Source organism: Equus przewalskii, chromosome 24, assembly GCF_037783145.1.
Source record: "Equus przewalskii isolate Varuska chromosome 24, EquPr2, whole genome shotgun sequence".
Classification (NCBI taxonomy): Eukaryota; Metazoa; Chordata; class Mammalia; order Perissodactyla; family Equidae; genus Equus; species Equus przewalskii.
This window is the reverse complement of record NC_091854.1, coordinates 981,538-1,001,168: the sequence shown is the minus strand read 5'-3', so window position 1 is coordinate 1,001,168 and position 19,631 is coordinate 981,538. Positions and strand designations below refer to the sequence as shown.

The window sequence follows — 19,631 nt, the reverse complement described above, 5'->3', positions numbered from 1 at the left end:
GATTTGCTCTTCACTACCAACATTAGAGTGAAATTATAGGAAATTCGTTTTTCTAATAAAAATTGAGACCTGTAGAAAACTTTCTTCCATTTTCCCTTGTCCTTTGCAGCCCAGAAAACAACCAATTTAATGGAACACCTTATCTTAAATACACATCTCGGGAAGTGTGGAGGGGTATAAACTTTGGGAGAGACTATATTATACAACATTAACCATGGCGGATTGAGCAGGGGTATGATGCTGTGCTCAAGAGATTGACTGAAGACAGGTCTGCCTGTGTTTCCCGTCTCTGCCACCTACTGTGGGAACTTGGGCAAGTTATTATCCTCTCTAGAGGCTTTGCTTCCTCATCATTAAAATAAAAGAATAACACTATATAAGGTCGTTGTGAGGATTAAAAAATAATCAATTAAGATGCTTAATTTAAAATGTGTAAAGGTAGCTAAACATCACAATACAACAACAATTATCATCATCGTGTTCAAATGTGCTGATTGTGAATATGGATGCAATTGCTTTCTTAAATTCTTTACGAAAGTGGCAGGGCATTAATAAATCAATGTCAGGAAATTAGGTAGTTTCTACTTTTTAGCATATTAAATGCACCTGTAATGTGGGTAATATTTTCTCATATAAACAGTGTTGTAGAGTTTGGCTGTGTTCTTTCCCACTTAGCGTTAGATAAATCATTGCTTTGTTTAATCATATGTTATAATGGCATAAATGAATCATTTGTAACAAGCATTTTAAAAAGCAAAATGATGATCCAAGTTCTAGAAAATCTAAAATGAGTTTCAAAGCACTAAGCTTGTCGATTAATCATGGAATTCCATGTCCAAATTGACACACTGCAAAGAGAAAGTATAACTGTTCTTTGTCAAAAATGGAAAACAAACGTCTTACCGATTATAAGAGCGTTGAGCAGATTGCTTTTCCTTCTCTAGATACTCTTCCTTGCAGCAAGCAAAGCCATTCAGTCAGCCTACAGATGCCAGAGCTGCCTGCTAGCCGTGGGAGCTTCACATCACACCGTCCTGGGATGTTGGCTGTGCTTCACGCTGCATTAGGACTTCATAAAAAACAGAATCAAATCAAGGGCGTAGATTTCTTGCTAAGTCAACCGGCACATATTGAGCACCAGGCAACTGAGCTCGGGCTACTGAGGGAGTTCACAGTCCAGCAGCAGAGACAGACGTACTCACCTAGCTCCGTCGCTGCATGAGTCCTGCCCGAGGCATGGGCCAAGCAGGAGAGAGAGAGAAACAAAAGCATTGATTCAAATTTACGGAGGTGCAGTCAGAGGAGGTCTAAAGAAAACAGCAACTTTTGTTCTGGGTTTTCTTCTGGGGGAGTGCGGAGTGGAGGAGCAGGCCCAGCAAAGTGGAAGGAGGAAATAAACTGCATGCTGTTTTGAGGGACTGGATGTTACTGAACCTGAAGTGAGTTCGCTCACCCGTTGCGCAGCAAGCCAATTTCTGACACCGGGTGTGGTGGAAGAAAGAAGGAACTTTATTACTGCACAGCGCTGAGCAAGGAGAGAGGGCAGCTAACGCTGAAATCCCAAACTCCCCGAAAAGCTAAAAGGAAGGGTTTTTATTTGGGGTTTAGGTAGGGGAGGGGAAGCATATGGCCTTGCTGGTTGGAGCTTTCCCACCAGCCTGTCTTTGTCCTTGAGACACTTGCAGAGAGGAGGGAGCTCATGACCTTGCTGGTCAGCAGCTTTCCCACCAGCCCGTATCTCTTTGCGGGAGGAGATAGTCCAGGTGCTTGTCCTTGACGGTGTTTGTCTCCATGGAGGATAGTGGATTCTGGAGCCAGGAAGCCAGAGAGTAAGCAGGGAATGAGTGTTTTGGTTTTAACCCCATCTATGCGGGGTTTAATGTGGGGAAACTGATATCAGGGTCGGTATCATGGAGAGAAGTTCATTGTGATGCTAGCTTAGGACAACAAAGAGCATAAGAGTGTCTTGTGAACCCTGAATCCTGTGCTTATCTCTTTCTGGTGTTTGAGTGTTTGTACATAGGAAAAACTGGCATCTGGGCAAATAAGGCATAAACCTCAAGGACTGAGGCCCTGATCCCTTCCTCTGGAAGCCTCAGGATTTCCTTTGATCATCTCTTGAAGCTTATGACATTGTCCTCGTGCTCTGTTGCAGACCACCAAGGACAACTGTGATGGCCCCCGCAGGCAGAGTCACTGAACGCAACCTCAGGTTTTTACCCTCATTTCTAAAAGAAGCATGCCATACTCTGAGAATACCAGAGTACGAGTACTCTGGTATACAAGCCAGTAGTGGCCGGCTCGTCTACAGTTGGGTTCCGATATGTAAAGGAGGGCTCGATAAGAGAGAACAGGAGAAGGTCGGTGGGATCCTGTTCTGAGATGAACTAACATCATGTTACTACTGCTGCAGGGAATTCATAACACCAAGAACCCTTCCCATCAGTGACGGGAGAATCCAGGGCCTTCAGGGAGCATTTCAAACTGCCAAGACCCCAAGGACATATAAAACCTCTTCCTCTTAGCCTAATAATACCTGCTCCTCAAACAGCATAAAATCATGGACAATCCAGGCACGTGGAACATGAAGTGAGCTATACTAGTTTTTTATACTTTTTCAGAGTATGCTAATCTGCACACATCTAATTACTTAAACTCTGTGCCTCAGTTTCCTCATCTTTAAAATAGGGATAATCACAGCACCTACCTCATAAGGTTGCTGAGCAGACTGAATGAATTAATATAAGTAAAGCGTTAGTGAGGTCTGACACTATTATAATTATTTGTCTCAATTTTTCCCTCACTACCACTCTGTGGCAAGCCTGTAGGCTAGATGACTCACTGACGGTACTTTAATTAGAAGCTGCATTATGTACGTTCTGAAAGTATGATGCTCCGACGGCATGGGTCTCCCATATTGCACCTAAATGGTCTGGTTTTACATGGGTGTATGCCCCATGAAAAGTGACACCTGAACCATAACCTGTTAAAGAACTTGAACAGCTTGGCCTTGTGTGGCCCAAGGATAGATCCTATCCTACTAGTCGATGTGTGGTTTGTGAAGCAGGATTTGTGAGGCAGGGCTCCAGAGTTAAGGAAAGACACAACGATCCAACCTCGGCAAGAAAAGACAATTTACAGAGAAGGAGCAAAACCACCACTCAGAACTGACTGGAAGTACCAATCAACTCTAAAAGCACGGCTCTTGCGCATGTTGCTGGCACCGACCCGCTTCTGGTGAAGTGTTTAATCACTGGCCGAAGCTCGTGCTGAGAGGGCAGAAACTTCCTCTATCTTATCTTTATCCACAATATCCATCCCAGGGCCTGGAACTGAATACACAGTAAATCAATATGTGCAAAATGAATGAATTAATCAATTACAGAGTGAATGTTAAAAAAGTTTTTGAACACTTCAAGGAAAGGTTTTTACTCCTGGTATTGGAGGGCAGCACCGATCTCCAGGATCCCTTTCTCAAACTGTAGTTTACTTAGAAGTCAGCATAGAAATCCATCAAATGATCTTTGGGATCCACTTTCACTGGCAAGCCCTGGGAAATGCCCAAAGATGCCTGTGGGCTTCCCGGACAAAGAGTCTGTCCCTTTCACTCTCTTCTTCCTACATAACCACTTCTTGAAATCCTTCAACATTAGGTAGATTTTGATCTCTAAAATGGAAATTAATAGCAATTCTGGCTTCTGTCCTTCAAACTTCCTTCCCTTTTGTGCTTCCTTTTCAAAATCAGAGAAATGCTCTGCATAATATACTGAACCTTGATTTTCTTGTTGGCTACGCCCAGCAATAATTTTTGTTTCTCCCCCATGAACATATAGCACCTTCCAACCTCCAGAAACATTAGTGAAGGACTTGAATTTCCCAGCTTCTGCCCTTTAATTTCAACCTTTAGGAATAAGGCAAAAGCCTTGTATCACCCACCGCCCGCCCTCCGCTGTGTTGAGCCCTGTGGATTCCCTCCAGGGCATCCTCCCATCCTAAAGGTCCTACACAGCAGAAACAAATGCTTTGCTGAATTCTCAGTGGCTGAGACTAAAGAGAAGATGGTAATGGCGGGGGGTTGGGCTAGAAAAGACAGCTCAAGGGTTATTTTGGGGACGTAAAGAACATCTCGAGCCAATGATGTTGGACCTTCAGGGAAATATATCAGACACTCATTTCAGGACTCCTGATTGTCCTAGTTTTCACGTTCTTTAAGTGAGGGGGAAATTTTTGCTGATCACGTTGTTCTTCATTTAAAATGCTGCCAATGTCGTCAATAGGGAACTGGTCAAATTGTGGTACATCCATCTCCTGATCCACTCAGACAGACCAGCAACCTCTGCTACATGCTCTCATGGCAACCTGTTTTCTCCTACTGAGACGTGTCATTATATTTTTGTTTTTATGATTATTTAATATCTGTCTCCTCCACTAGACTGTAAGCCCAATGAAGGCAGGGACCACGAGGGCGGGCGCTGTGTGCCTAGTGCTTACCACCATGCTTGGTATACAGTAGATGTTTAATATTTAAATGTATAATAAATACACACAATAGAATATTACACAGCCATTTTAAAGTATGATAGTGTGGTATTGTTTATTGACATGTAAACTTACCCATAATATAATGTTAAATTAAAAACAACAAATTATAAAATAGTAGCTATAGTATGAGCTCATTTTTATAAAAAGAATAGCTATGTATACAGATACATTGATCAAAATATTCATAGTGGTAGGATTATAGAGGATTTTCTTTTCTTTGTAACTCTCCATATTATCTGAACTTTGAAAATCACATTCATTTGATCCATTATTTTCTCATTTAAATACTATTTCCATTTTGAAAACAATCAAGCAGACATTAAAACACTTTTTTTTCTGTCATTAAACTTCACTTGAACATACAGTTTTCAAACAGACAATATTAGAAACAACCTAATTTCCATATGCAAATCAAAATGTTGGAATATATTAATTTTGATACTATTTCTGATTAAAGTGGGCCTCTAACAAAATGATCACGCTGATACCTTCATTTCTGTATAAAATTTATTATTTTATTATAATGTCCATAATTACTGATTAGACTCCTGTCTCTCCTCCTATTTACATTCCAACTTAGGATGTGGAGAATGGAATAGACCTTAATTTTTTCTCCCCTCCTAGTTTTTAGCTTACAGTCTAAAAAGTTAAAAGGCAGTGGATTCCTGAATGTAAGTCAGTGGCTGCTACATTTAAAGTACCTTCCTTACATGAAGCAAGTTTGCAAAGATGAAGTTTTTTTCCCTATCAAGACACTAACATTCTAAAAGTATATCCATTTTAAACAAACACCTTTAATAGCCTTACTGGTTATAAAACTATAATTGGGCATTTTTAAGATCTGCTTATAATTTTCCCCTTTAAAAGATATTAATTTATATAAATAAGACATTTACAGATGATAATCTCTACAGAGCCACATACTCCTGGATATCTTAAAAGCTGAGCGTAATTGCACTTATTTTATACAACAATTAGCGTTATTGTGGGGAAATGGAAAATATTTTTATATATAAATTCCTTTTCCCAACTAAGTGTAATTGAAACGTTTCATTAAGAGTCAATTTAGGGGGCCAGCCCTGTGGCAGACTGGTGAAGTCCACATGCTCTGCTTTGGCGGCCTGGGGTTTGCAGGTTCAGATCCTGGGCACAGACCTACACACTGCTCATCAAGCCATGCTGTGGTGGCATCCCACATAGAAGAACTAGAATGACCTACAACTAGAGTATACAACTATGTACTGAGGCTTTGGTGAGAAAAAAAAAAAGAAGAAGATCGGCAACAGATGTTAGCTTAGGGCCAATCTTCCTCACCAAAAAGAAAAATGAAAAAAAAGGAAAAAAGAGTCAATTTAAAAGAAAGAAAGAAAAAAAGAGCAAATACTGTATATGGCTATCTGTCTTTTAGTGATATTAATTTGGTTGTTCTTGCCAGTTTCAATCCTTTGACACAAAGACCTCAGTACCATATTAAGAAGTCAAACTATGACCTATAAAATGTGACAGCCCCAGGAGACCTATCCCACTATTATTCATTTTCAGTAAAAAATCTAACAGATTAGTGATAAATATTGTGCCTTAAAACCTTAATTATACAATACAAATCATTTATAATACAAATTGTAATGGAGGACATGTGCTGGCACAGCTGGTTCCACATATTCTTTGGAAGCTCAAAAAGCTCAAAGATGTCTTATCAATCATCATTTCAGATCTAGTAGCATAAAAGCTGGGTTTTCTAAGTAAGATTTCCACAAATTAGAGAAGCGTGACATTGTAGCACCATCAATAATTCTGTGATCGGCTGACCAGCTCACATTCATTATCCGTGCCTTATATACTTCTCCTTTCTCATTAAATCGGGGAAGGGCCTAGAAATAAGGAAAAGAACCAAGAGTCAACGTTCACTTGCTCAAAGCATAAGCTCTAGCAACAGCAATGGTGAAAGATTAGGCAAACGCCCCTCCCTGCAACAGAGAGGAGACGGGCACCCCAAATGAATTTTGAAAATGCCAGCTGCTACTTTTCCATCTCTGTGAGTACGTGCCTCAAGCTTTCAGAGTTCCTCCGAGGTGTTTCCTGCCCCCTATACAATTTCCACACGTACAGTAAATTTCACCTCAGATTTCAATTATTTAACAAATGATTATTGATCACCTACTATGTACCAACTATATTCTAGATTTGGGGAATAAAGCAGTGGACAAATAACAATCCTTGCCCTCTTGGAGCTAATATGTTAATGGACAGAGACAGACAATTAAGATCAATAAGTAAAGTGTATAGTGTGTTAGACAGTAAAAAGTGCAAATGAAAAAATGAAGCTGTTAGGCAGAAGGCGAAGTAGAGGAGAGGTGGCCTATTTTTGACAGAGTGGGCAGGGAAAGCCTCAGCAAGAAGGCTTCCTCACTGGAAACAAGCCAGATGGACACCGGGAGACAGAGACAGACGGCACATGTGACTGAAGTGCTGGAGGACCGGTAAAGGAGGCAGGGCGGCTGCTGTGGAGGGGCAGGGCTGTGGTGGGAGCTGAGGTCACAGATGGAGCCGGGTGAGGGTGGGGCCCTTTGTTAAGAGCAATAGTTCTCAGTCTGTCTTTGGTAAAGGACCTATTTTTTTTAAAAAAAATTCTAATCCATTGCAAGCTATTTTTAAAAAATATATTAAAAGTGAATTACTTAAAAAATGAAATTTAAAAAGATACACAAAATACAAGCCCTAACTTCTTCTTATTAGATTCAATAAACATAAAATCACTCTGTCAAACTGCCGTGAAAGTTGGTAAGCCCTACCATCCGCACAGCCCGGATACAACAGTCATGGCCTGACATTGGTCCCCGGTCACACTGAGAGCATCAGCGTAGGACCATGGAGGCCACTGCAGTCACTTTGCCTTTGAACTTGGTCCAGTCTGGAGACATAGACTTGAGAGTCATCAGTGTATAAATGGTATTTAAAGCCATGAGACTGGATCTAATAAAGAATAGGGCCAGAGCGAGTCCTGGGATACCCCAATGTTTAGAGATTGGGAGATGAGGAGGTACAGCAGGTAGGAGGAAAGCCCGAAAAGTGAGGTCTTCTACAAGTCAAAGTTAAGAGTGTTTTCCAAAGAGGTGGGATTGATCAACTGTCTGAAGTGCAGCTAATAGGTCAAGGAAGACAAGGACTGAGAACTGAGTGACGGGGAGGTTCTAGCGACTTAAACCATTTAGCAACAAGGAGTTTAAAATTTATAGTGAAAACAGAAAATAGCAAAGGAGAGATAACACAAAGGGAGAAAGGAATTAAATACCATTTGTCTTTACCCAACAAAGATTAGTTACATTAAGTCACTATGAAAATTTAAACTCTAAGAACTACGCTTCATGCCTTGAAGAAACCATGGGTAAAACGATTCTGTAAAAGCGCATCTATTGAACAGATATTTGTACACCAATGTTCATAGCAGCATTATTAATAATAGCCAAAAAATGGAAACAACCCAAATATTCATTATAGATGAGCAGATAAACATACGTGGTATGTACAGAGAGTTTCAGTTCAGAGTGATAAAAAAGTTCTGGAGCTGGATGGTGGTGACGGTTGCAAACAACGTGAATGTACCCAATGCCTCTGAACTGCACACTTAAAAATGGTTAAAATGGTAAATTTATGTTATATATATTTTACCATGATCACAGACTTATACATACAATTCAGAAGAAAATAAATCTCTTTAGGGAAAAAGAAAAACAAAACTTCATCACACAGGCATGATGGTTTGGAAACTAGAAAGTCAGAATTTTGTGGGAATCGAATGTTGAACTCTGGTTCGGAGAAGAATGAGTGCTAGAGATGCCACCATTCAGAGACACTCCTGGTGGAAGGAACAGCATCCTGCTGTTTTGTTCTTCTCTCCTTATCTCCTCTGTGTGCCAGAAGGAGAAGCAGATCCCAGGAAGAGGGAGTCACTTAGCAGCTAAAGTGCGGTCTGCTGGAGAGTAAATCAATGGCCGAGTGAGAATGTCTGTGGAGGGTTTGGGATGAAAGTAAGAAACTTACAAAAGACATGTGGAAGCATTATAAATGAAGAGAAGAAGAAAGGTTCTTTTGCAAATGTGAAGACCCAAATCAAGGTTAATTTAACAATGGCGGTGTGGAAATGGTTCCAGGACCTTGTTGTTTGAATGCTGGTGATTCTCCACCCTGTTAGTAGAGATGCCCAAGCCTCATCCCCCCAAATTCTGATGCAGTTGGTATATGGTGAGCTTGGACAGTTTTTTCAAGCAACCCAGATGATTCTAATGCACAGCCAGAGTTAAGAATCATTGCAACTCTTATTCCAAGTCACTGTCTCCTAAAACATGGCCACAAATCACCTGTGTTGGAACCACCTGGGTTCTTTGTTTACAAGGGAAGTTCTGGGGTCTCTGTTCCCAAGGCCAGGAAATCTACATTTTAAACTAACACTTCCAGTAATTCTTGAACAGAGTAAAGTTTGAGAAAAAAATGCTCTAAATGGGGTCTCACTGTGTTACAAATAATAATTTGGATTGGCTTACTATTATTCTTTGGTATTCTGAAATAAAGATATTTTGATAGAAGCAAATTGGCTATATTTATGATTATCCATAAAGACTCACACCTTCGCCTGGCATTATCCATAATGATTGATCCACACAGAAACAATCCAGATCAGCACCATTTACTACACATAGAGGGAGCCACTGGAATTGCAGACCTAGTTCTTGGTAAGAAATAATTGGCTTACCGACTCAAATGTCATACTCAAACCTACAAAGCAAGGGGAAAACTCAGAAATGGTTACTCTTTGTGTTTTCTCGCCCAATCTGCTTAAACTCTTTTTTCAATTATTTAATATACACACCTTAATTGATCCAACAGCCCCAATTGCTACTTCAGGCGGCAGTATTATTGGTTTGGCATAGGTACCACCAATCTAAAAAATAAAAAAGGAAGAGTAGAAAGATTAAGCTTCTGAGGGACAAATGAAATTTTATTTATCTAATTTTTTGAGGAAGATTAGCCCTAAGCTAACATCTGCCGCCAATCCTCCTCTTTTTTTTTTTTGTTAAGGAAGACTGGTCCTGAGCTAACATCCATACCCATCTCCCTCTACTTTATATGTGGGATGCCTGCCACAGCATGGCTTGACAAGTGGTGCCTAGGTCCACACCTGGGATCTGAACCGGCGAACCCCAGGCCCCCAAAGCCGAATGTATGAACTTAACCACTGCATCACCAGGCTGGCCCCCAAAAGAAATTTTATATTTTTAAATATGAATAGAAATCTTAAGTTATGGTTTATGAATTTGAACATTACTATTACTCACTGATCCAATGTTGGACAGAGTAAACGTTCCTCCTGTGAGATCAGTGGTACCGAGCTGACCCAAAGAGCCCAATTTCTGGAGGCGGTTCAATTCACTGGCAATCTCAAATACGGAACAGATCTGAACGTTTTTCACATTAGGGACGAGCAACCCCTGCTCAGTATCCATTGCTATCCCAATGTTATGAGAAGCCTAAAAAAGACAAACAGTAGGCCTTTTCATAAGCTAATGGGAAAGAAAGGATCAACTGTCACTGTCTTACAAATAGAATTACCAAGAACTATTTCACCAGATTAGTGATGACTTAAATAATGTTTAAAGGATTTTTAAAAGATTTTTTTGAGAAATACAATTTTTTTTGTTGGTAAGAATATAGGGCAACAAGCTATTTCCATACATTGTTAGTGGAAATGTAAGCTGCTATACACTTTCTGGAGAACATTTAACAATAAACATCAATATTTATAAAAATTTGTGCTAAGGAGATAAATACAGAAGTATGTAGAGATACACAGGGATGTTGAATTCAGATTGTAGGTTTGAGAAACTGCAAACAATCAAAACGTGTATCAATAGGTCATAGCTAAATAAATAACAAAGCTGTATTTATTGACATGTAATGATGTCCATAATATAGTAAATGAAAAAGAAAAAAGTTAAAAGAAAAATTTTTTATAACATTAAAAGTTAAATAAAATGTATAACTCTATTTTTTTTTTTGAGGAAGACTAGCCCTGAGCTAACATCTGCCACCAATACTCTTCTTTTTGCTGAGGAAGACTGGCCCTGAGGTAACAGCCGTGCCCATCTTCCTCCACTTTATATGTGGGAAGCCTACCACAGCATGGCTTGCCAAGCAGTGCCAGGTCTGCACCCGGGATCTGAACCAGCGAACCCGAGGCCACCAAAGCAGAACGTGCGAACTTAACCATTGCGCCACTGGGCCAGCCCCTCATATATTTTTTAAAAATAAAATGCTGAAAGGATGAACATCTCAACATAAACAGTGAGTTATCTTAGGGTCATGGGATTGAAGGTACACATCGTTATTTTCTTGTCTGAATTTTTTGCAACAAGTATATACTTAATCAGAAAAACATATTAATCATATGGGAAGATTTTAGATGCAGCCCCTCAGAATTAGAATATCTAAGCTCACTTTCTGCTTATATATTTCTAGTGAGAAATATAATTAAGGACCAGCATCTCCAAAAGAGTTTTCAGTCTTAACAAACTTTCACTCCAAGAAAAGAGTTCACTCAAATGGAATTCAAACTTTCATTACTCTTCTCATTTAGATTATTCTCATTTTAAAAACTGCAGGACTTCCTTTTTGAGAGGAGCCATTCTTTTTGAGGGAAGGGTGTGTAGGATGGGTAACATATCCCGTTGCCTCACAGGCATATATTTTTATCATTTTAAGCAGAAAATCAAAAGAGCTTAAAAATGGCAATCTGCATATCCGAACAGTATCATCATTAACCAGTAAAACCAACAATAACGACAAATTATACTTCGGTCTAATGTTTTACTCCATACCTTTAATTCTAGCTTAAAAAAGATCACTATGTGAGGTACAACAGGAGCTTCTCTAACAGACAAGCACATTCGCACCATCTTCTATTTATAACAAGAACATTTTCACAACATATAGCCAACCTTATATGTTATGTTTTGGCAGCTTTCATCCACAGAGGCATTAAGGATAGGGAACTGTAGTAATCCCAAGGAAGCAGCCTGTTTGACAGAAAGAGAATGCAACTTTAGCACGTCTCCCTCAGAGAGGAGACAGGACTCGAAGCAATAAGAAGAAGCGTAAAGGAGGGAGGGAGAGAACTCTTATTCACGCTGAGTTTAACTTCAAGTCTCCATGTACTTAGGCGCCTTACTCCCGCTGTCACCTCCAGGCAGTGTGGAACTAGGCCACCCTAATCAGTTAAGGATAAAAGATAAAGTAGTCAGATAGCTTGTAAACATCAAGATTTGCAAAATAACTGGACAGACTGACCAAATTACCAAGAGAATGTCTAAATTCTACGTGACTTCCTCACTTACATGTAGCGTCATAAGATTTCCATGAGAAATAAACCTGTAGTTCAACAAGGCGGTAAGTAAGCTATTTCCCTGTGTGAAAAGAACAAGAGAGAAGGACTTCCAAGTGCGCTGACCATCAGAGGCCGGTGTTCTACCTGGCATCTTGGCCGAGTGAAGGGCAGAGCTGGCGTGAACATTTACTTGAGAGCCCGTCTCCCTGATGGATCACATCTGTCTTCCCGCTCGGCCACCTTCTCCCTTAATCTCTGCTTTTTCCCGTTTTTCTCTTACTAGTACCATTCCTCTTCTGTCCATACTCAGATTTCCCTAAATGTCCCCAAAATGTTCTTTATAGCTGTTTCTCTGCCCATCCAGGATCCAATCAAGGTTCACACATTGCATTCAGTTGTTATGCCTTATATTAAATCTAAGAAAATGGAAAAATAAAAATGCTTAAGATTGTTCTTAAAAAGAATTCCCTCTCCCACTGGCCTCATCTAGTCTAATTAAGAGTTCTTTTTCTTTTTCTTTTTTGATGAAGATTAGCTCTGAGCTAACTGCTGCCAATCCTCCTCTTTCTTCTGAGGAAGACTGGCCCTGAGCTAACATCCATGCCCATCTTCCTCTACTTTATATGTGGGACGCCTACCACAGCATGGCTTTTGCCAAGTGGTGCCATTTCTGCACCTGGGATCCGAACCAGCAAACCCCGGGCCACCGAAGTGGAACGTGTGCACTTAACTGCTGCACCATGGGGCCGGCCCCTTAAGAGTTCTTTATATGAATTGTGTTAAGTGTTATTTTGGTCTGTGGGTTAGTGGCCTTGACAGAAAAAAGAAGTCATATCCTTGAACTAGACAGTTAGGAAAGTTTTATCAAGCATTTGATTTGATAACTGCAACTTTAATCTTCTTCATATAAAAATCCATAGCTAAGGTTAATTAAAGTGTTACAAATAAAAACACTGTTTTGAGTATAATCCAAATTTTAAGAAAAACAAACAAAAAACAAGGTGTGTGTCCATCGATCACAGGTCATCTTTTTCCCTGTACTACACTTTGTAGTATTTTCCAAATGCTCTGAAACTTACATGGGCAGAAAAAAATGTTACTTTAAAACAAATAAAGCCTACTAAATTTTATTTTCAAAATAAACATCTGATATTTCATTCAGACTGGAACAATGAAGGAAAACAATAATAAGACAAATTCAATATATTAAGAGCTGGTCTATCTTCGCTTTAAACAGATGTCACCAGGCAGCAGTGAGGGAACCCAGTCCGAAACACAGAGATAGTGATCTCCTGCTCAAGGCTAACTTCTCCACCGGGGTCTTCCTCTTGTTCTTCCCCCAACGCCAGGGCCTTGCTCCAACAATTGTTCCCACTCACATATTTCTAACTTTCCACTTTCCAGTTCTTTCCCTCAGCCCACACATCTGCTCAATTTCTCCCTGAGGATGTGCAGGAGGACAGGGGGCAGGTGGAAGCTTCCTCAATTCCCCGCAAACCACCACCTTAACCAGGCCCTGTACCTGCGCCCTGTCTGCCTTTCACCAGATTTTTTTAGTGTCTCCTCTTCTGCAATTTCTATTCATTCCCCAACTAACTGCAACCAAGCTTCTACCTCAACAATACTTTATTCAATCAGTTCCAGCCAAGGCCACTCATGACCTCTTGATTACTAATCTAATAGCCTGTTTCCATCCCTTCTCCTAGTCAACCTCTGTGACACAGGACCCTTATCTACTCCCCTCTTAAAGCTTTTTCCTTCTCTCTTGGTGTGAGAGGCTGAATCAACGGCCCCAATCTTTTGTGCCTCTCCGCATCCACGCTCTCGGCAAGCTGACTCTGCGCTTAGTCACGTGACTTGCTTTGGTCAATGAGTTAAGAACAAACTCATGCAGAAGAGCTTGGAAAAAGTACTTAAAATCTGCTTCCTCTCTTCATCCTTACCAGTACTGAGACCACACATAGGTTGTATACTGGGGAGACAAGTGAGACAAACAGAAGACAAATGGTCAGCCTTGCCAAGGCCATCCTACATCAGCAGGCCCCTAGTCAACATACTAGCTGTCTGTAGACATGAGCGAGCTCTGGCAAGATCAGCAGACTAGTCTTGTTTCACCTGTAGACTCAAGGTAAATAATAAGTGACTGTTCTTTCAAACCATTAAATTTGGGAGTGGTTTGTTGTATCACAGTAGATATACTTCTAAGTGACTCTTTCCTGGTTCTCCTATGGTCAGACCACTGACCTCACTCACCCTCTTCCATGTCGTTGCCAACTCAGCTTCTACCTACCCCTTAAACTTTGATGTAAAACTCTTAGCCTTCTTTTCTTCTCATTCAAACACAGTTTGGGTGCTCTCCTCCACGTGTTTCAATTGCTATGTCTCTACAGCTGACTCTCTATAGCCGTAATATAGCCCAGATCTCTCATTTGTTGACGTCTATTACATCTCATGTTTACCATCCATCACCATATGCATGTGCCCCTTCATGCCTTTTGCCCTTCCTCAGCCTCTTTCCCCCTGGTAACCACCAATCTATTCTCTGTATCTATGTGTTATTGTTTGTTGTTGTTTTTCTACCTTCCACATATGAGTGAAATTATATAGTATTTGGCTTTCTCCATCTGACTTATTTCAATTAGCATAATACTCTCAAGGTCCACCCATGTTGTCACAAATGGCAAGATTTCACCTTTATTATGGCTCAGTAATATTCCACTGTGTATATACCACATCTTCTTTATCCATTCATCTGTTGATGAGCACTGCAGCTGTTTTTAAATTGTGGCTATTTTGAATAATGCTGCAATGAACATAGGGGTACATGTATCTTTTCAAATTAGTGTTTTCATATTCTTTGGATAAATACTTAGAAGTGGAACAGCTGGATAATACGGTGGCTCTATTTTTAATTTTTTGAGGAATTTCCATCCTGTTTTCCTCAGTGGCTGTACTAAGTTACATTCCCACCAGCAGTGTAAGAAGGTTCCCTTTTCTCCACACCCTCTCCAACACTTTTTATTTGTTGTCTTGTTAATTATAGCCATTCCTTTCAGGTGTGAGGTGATATCTCATGGTGGTTTGACTTGCATTTCCGTAATAATCAGTAATGTTGAGCATCTTTTCATGTGCCTGTTGGTCATCTACATATCTTATTTGGAAAAATATCTGTTCAGATCTTCTGCCCATTTTTTGATTGGCTTGTTGTTTTTTTGTTGTTGAGTTATATGAGTTCTTTATCTACTTAGGATATTAGTCCCCTATCAGAGGTATATGATTTGTAAATATCTTCTCCCAATTGGTAAGTTGTTTTTTTTTCTTTTGTTGAGGAAGATTAGCCCTGAGCTAACATCTGCTGCCAATCCTCTTCTTTTTGCTGAGGAAGACTGGCCCTGAGCTAACATCCATGCCCATGTTCCTCTACTTTCTATGTGGGACACCTACCACAGCATGGCTTTTACCAAGTGGTGCCGGCCCCTCTGAGCCATTTCCTTAAACGGAAAGTGGGGATAACAATATTTACATGTCAGGGTTATTCTGAGAATTAAAAGTGATCATGGATGCAGTATGCTTGGTACGGGGTCTGGCACACAGTAGCTGCTTCATAAATAGTGGTTAATGTGAGCTAGACGGTGGGCTGCTCAAGGTCAGCTGATGGTCTTATTCCATTTTACATTCGTTCTAAGGCCTCATACTAGAAATGATTCTCGGAAGCCTCAGTATGGTTGTTGAATAAATGAAAGTAAATACATGTTGGTGACACACAAGATCAATACCAAGTCTCACTTTTGTTGAAATAAGGACTTTGCTGGAGGGGTGCTTTCAGAATTACAGGCTTTACCTAACTGGCAGGAAAATCCTTACCCAGCTTAAAGAGAGAAGTAGATAAAAACATGACACAGAAATTTCAATTTTATAAATTTTTATAAAACAAAGAAAGAGTGTACTTACATATTTTTCTAACTATGTGATATGGTGAGAAGTAACATTTTTATTCAAACCCACAGCTAATACATTGCAGATTTACAAAGCAAAATTTAAGGATCCTACTCAAGACTTGTCTGAAATCTCACCTTTAAGAAAAATGGCATGAAGGAGAGTTTAACTCCACGAGCAAAAGCAATGGGTTTTAGTTCTTCTCGCAGCTTAACCAGTTCAGTAAGATCAACCTCATCACAATACCCAAAGTGAGGAATCTTCAGGGCTGCAGACATAGTTTTGACCATCGTTTTGTGAAAGCCTGGAAAACATTTAATATATACATATTTTAAAATTCTTAAATCCTTTAATACTCTTTTTTACTAAAATAGAAGTTTCTCTAATGTTGTTTACTCTCAATTAAGCTCTTCCTCTTGGAGCTACCATCTTCATTACATAACTCGAAAGCCACTAATTTCACTGACTGCAGCACACCTAGTATCAAGTGTAATAATACGACAGGTAAGTGTCTTCAATGCTGTGATGCATGAAAACTTCAAAAGGATGCAACCCATGTATTTCCCTAACGGCTGTCTTGCAAAGTCACTCTTCTGGAAGCTAATCATGCTAAGAGTTTATAAATAACAAATGAGAAGTAGCTGTTTTGAAAGCCAACTAAAAATAATGAACATTTAAAATATCCTGAGTGTGTCTCCAAACAGAACAATTATCCATATTCAAGTTTATAGTCCAAGAAACCTGCTAACATATTACTCTTCAGAAATTAACAGTATAAGCTGAAGCTTTCCCTGGAAAAACTGATATTTCATCATTAAAAAAATTATACGCTGAACATCAACTTTCCCTTCAGTAAGAACTGAAAACACCATATTATATATGTGGCTCTATAGACGTAGCTTTCTCCAAATAAATTACACTGTTACCTTACATTACTGTTATTATTACCTTTTATGGGTTCTGTTCTGTCTTTGCCTGTGAAGACCAGAGGTTTTGATATTGGTATAGGTGTCGTCCTGTCTTTTGGTGTTGGTGGAGGTGGCATAATTTCAGCTTTTGGTGAAGGAGGTAATATAGCTCCTGTCTGCTTTTCCAAATAGTTGAGAATATCTTCTTTAAGTATTCTGCCATCTTTTCCTGAGCCAACAACTTCACTCAGCTTAATCTAAAAAATGACAAATTTTAATGCTAAAAATAAAACTTCCTAAAAATAAAAAAATTCATCATTAAGGTCTCTGAATGGAATTTAATGAATTGAAGGCAAAAAAGTACCTCTACCCAATAAACTAGTATAAGGAAATAATATTTTCATTATCTTAACAGAATGCTATGAACTATAGATACTCTTCATACTTAATCATTGGTTCCTTTTGTACATACTGTTCATTTGCTCCTGTGGTAACAATGCAAAAATCTTTTTTTTTTTTTGTGCTGAGGAGGATTTGCCCTGAGCTAACATCTGTGCCAATCTTCCTCTATTTTTTAGTATGTGGGCCACCAGCACAGCATGGCTGCTAACCAAGTGGTGTCGGTCCATGCCTAGGAACGGAACCTGGGCCAACGAAGCAGAGCATGCTGAACTTGACCGCTAGGCCACTGGGGCCAGCCCTATTTTTCCTTTTTAAAAATTTACTTAAAAAATATGAAGAGGGCCGAGGGTGGTAGGGAGAAAATGAATTGCTTTCCCCTGAAAAAGGCAGTTTCACAAAGGCTGGAGAGGGATAGAGATTATATATATGTATATAATTTTATGGGTTAACAATACAGTATCTACATTGTAGATAACCCATAGCTACTTATGAAAACTTACATTTTTAAACAGTCAACTATTTTAAAATTTCTTGCATAATTCTTATTTGATTTTTTCTATTTTTGCAGACTACGTAAGAAGACAGAGAACTAAGAGTTTAAAGAAGAGTTAAACACTAACAAATGTAGACCGATGTTTCTGACCCTGGTTACCAGATAGTTAAGATAATCATCATACAAAAGCTCTCTCAAATAAGTTTTTTTCTGATGGTTCTTTTAGAAAGATCAGTACAAAACACTGAAATTAACTTTTCTAAGACATTGTATTTGGAATGTGAGTTCCTCAGCCCAAGGGTCAAATACATAAGTTTTATTATTGCTTTCTACAGAATAAACCATAGATGACATAGTTCCACTTTCCACTAGACACTCATGATAATTTTTGGAAACATATATGATCTGGCTTTATTTAATCATTTTCTATGTTTGGTTACAGAGATCAAATATTCTCACAAAATTTAATTCTACTTAAATAAAAAGACACAAAAGCTTGGATGATATCCTCACACACAGCGTGTACTAGTTAACTTCTCAGGGTTAATTATCTGCTTCCGTTGCATTAGTGCATCTCTAAGGATGACTTCAAAAGAATAAAGGACTTTATCACGTCAGACATTTAGTTTATAACAAATGAACTCTGAGAATTTAAACAAATAATTTTTAAGTAGTTACAAACAACTGTAAGTGGCATTGGTTTTTAATTTCAAACAAACTCAATTCCTAAATATGCAAACTGCAAAAAAAAAAAAAAGGTGATTTACAATAAGAGATCTACTGCTTAATTTCTAGTAATTATGCAAATAATCTAGTTATTATACACATCCTTAGGAAGTGGTAAAGGAAAGCCAAATCATGTATTTCTACAGGTAGTCCTTCTATAGAACTAAGAAAAAACATTGGTAAAATGCTTTATGGTTTTCAAAGCAATATATGAGATCATTCATCTGATGCCCGTAACAATCTAGTGTTCCATATTAATATTTCTATTTTCTATTATGCTAAATTATCTTCATGTTTAAGCACATTTAATGGCTAATAAATTTTCATTAAGGGTTTATAACATAATTTACCTAAGCATGTCCCTGATGTTGAACACATATGTGCCATCCTGGCTACATAAAACACTTGCAAGAATGGATCCTAAACTATTTATTTCCTTGGGATAGTTCCTCAAAAACAGGATAACCAGCTGAAGGGATATGAACATTTTAATGACTCTTATTGCCTATTTCCAAAATGTAAACTTTTGTTTTTCCCACTGTAAATTAACTACTTCTCTCAAAAACGGATAAACAAACAAAAAACCTGCTTTGTGAGGCACAGTGGAGAGAACTCAGGCTTTTGGACCAGACAGATTTGTGTTCAAATCCCCAGGTCCTCTACTTACTTGATTTTAGACAACTTAATCAACTTCTCTGCTCTTATTCATCTGCAAAATGGGGAGAATCCAAACTACTTTGCAGGGTTCCCGGGAGGATTTGAGATAATATGTCTCCGGTGTCTGGTTCATAAGTGCTCAAATAATGGAGGCAATAATTGTTGAGGCAGTATATAATGATTACAAGAGCCGGTTTGTAGAGTCACAGAGACTCACTTCGGAATCCTGGCTCCATCACTGTGTCAGCAGTGTGACCTTGGACCAGTTACTTGAACTCTATAAATCTTAGAATAGCCTCCTTATTTCACAGAGTTTGATGAAATGAGATAATATGTTAACACTTATCACAGTGCTAAGAGGTACCTTTCCCTGGAGGGTAAGCAGCACTGATTGGCTGCTAAAAGGGAATACAAAAGGCTAGGCTCCTTGTTTCCAGTCAGTAAAATTTTATGCTTCTCCCCTCAACCTGGGATCCTTGAGGCCACATCCTTGTCTGGTTCATTTCCCTTCTCTTCCCTTCCCTATACGACCCCCCTCATTCCAAGTAAAGATGTTCACTCTCTCAATCAATCAGTCAATTACATATAC

The 19,631-nt window shown here is 39.1% G+C and overlaps 1 protein-coding gene across 2 annotated transcripts in view; it reads right to left on the bottom strand.

The window, feature by feature from the left end:
- Positions 1–4,567: 4,567 nt before the first annotated feature.
- Positions 4,568–19,631, bottom strand: part of DBT (dihydrolipoamide branched chain transacylase E2) — a 42,559-nt gene continuing 27,495 nt past the window's right edge. For both annotated transcript variants that reach the window (XM_008508579.2, XM_070592182.1), the window contains 6 exons: positions 16,805–17,021; positions 15,994–16,160; positions 11,535–11,612; positions 9,876–10,067; positions 9,410–9,481; positions 4,568–6,413 (listed from right to left, as the gene is read on the bottom strand). In XM_008508579.2, the coding sequence (XP_008506801.1) occupies positions 6,246–6,413; positions 9,410–9,481; positions 9,876–10,067; positions 11,535–11,612; positions 15,994–16,160; positions 16,805–17,021 (894 nt within the window). In that variant the 3' untranslated portion in view covers positions 4,568–6,245. The remainder of the gene's footprint in view (positions 6,414–9,409; positions 9,482–9,875; positions 10,068–11,534; positions 11,613–15,993; positions 16,161–16,804; positions 17,022–19,631) is intronic.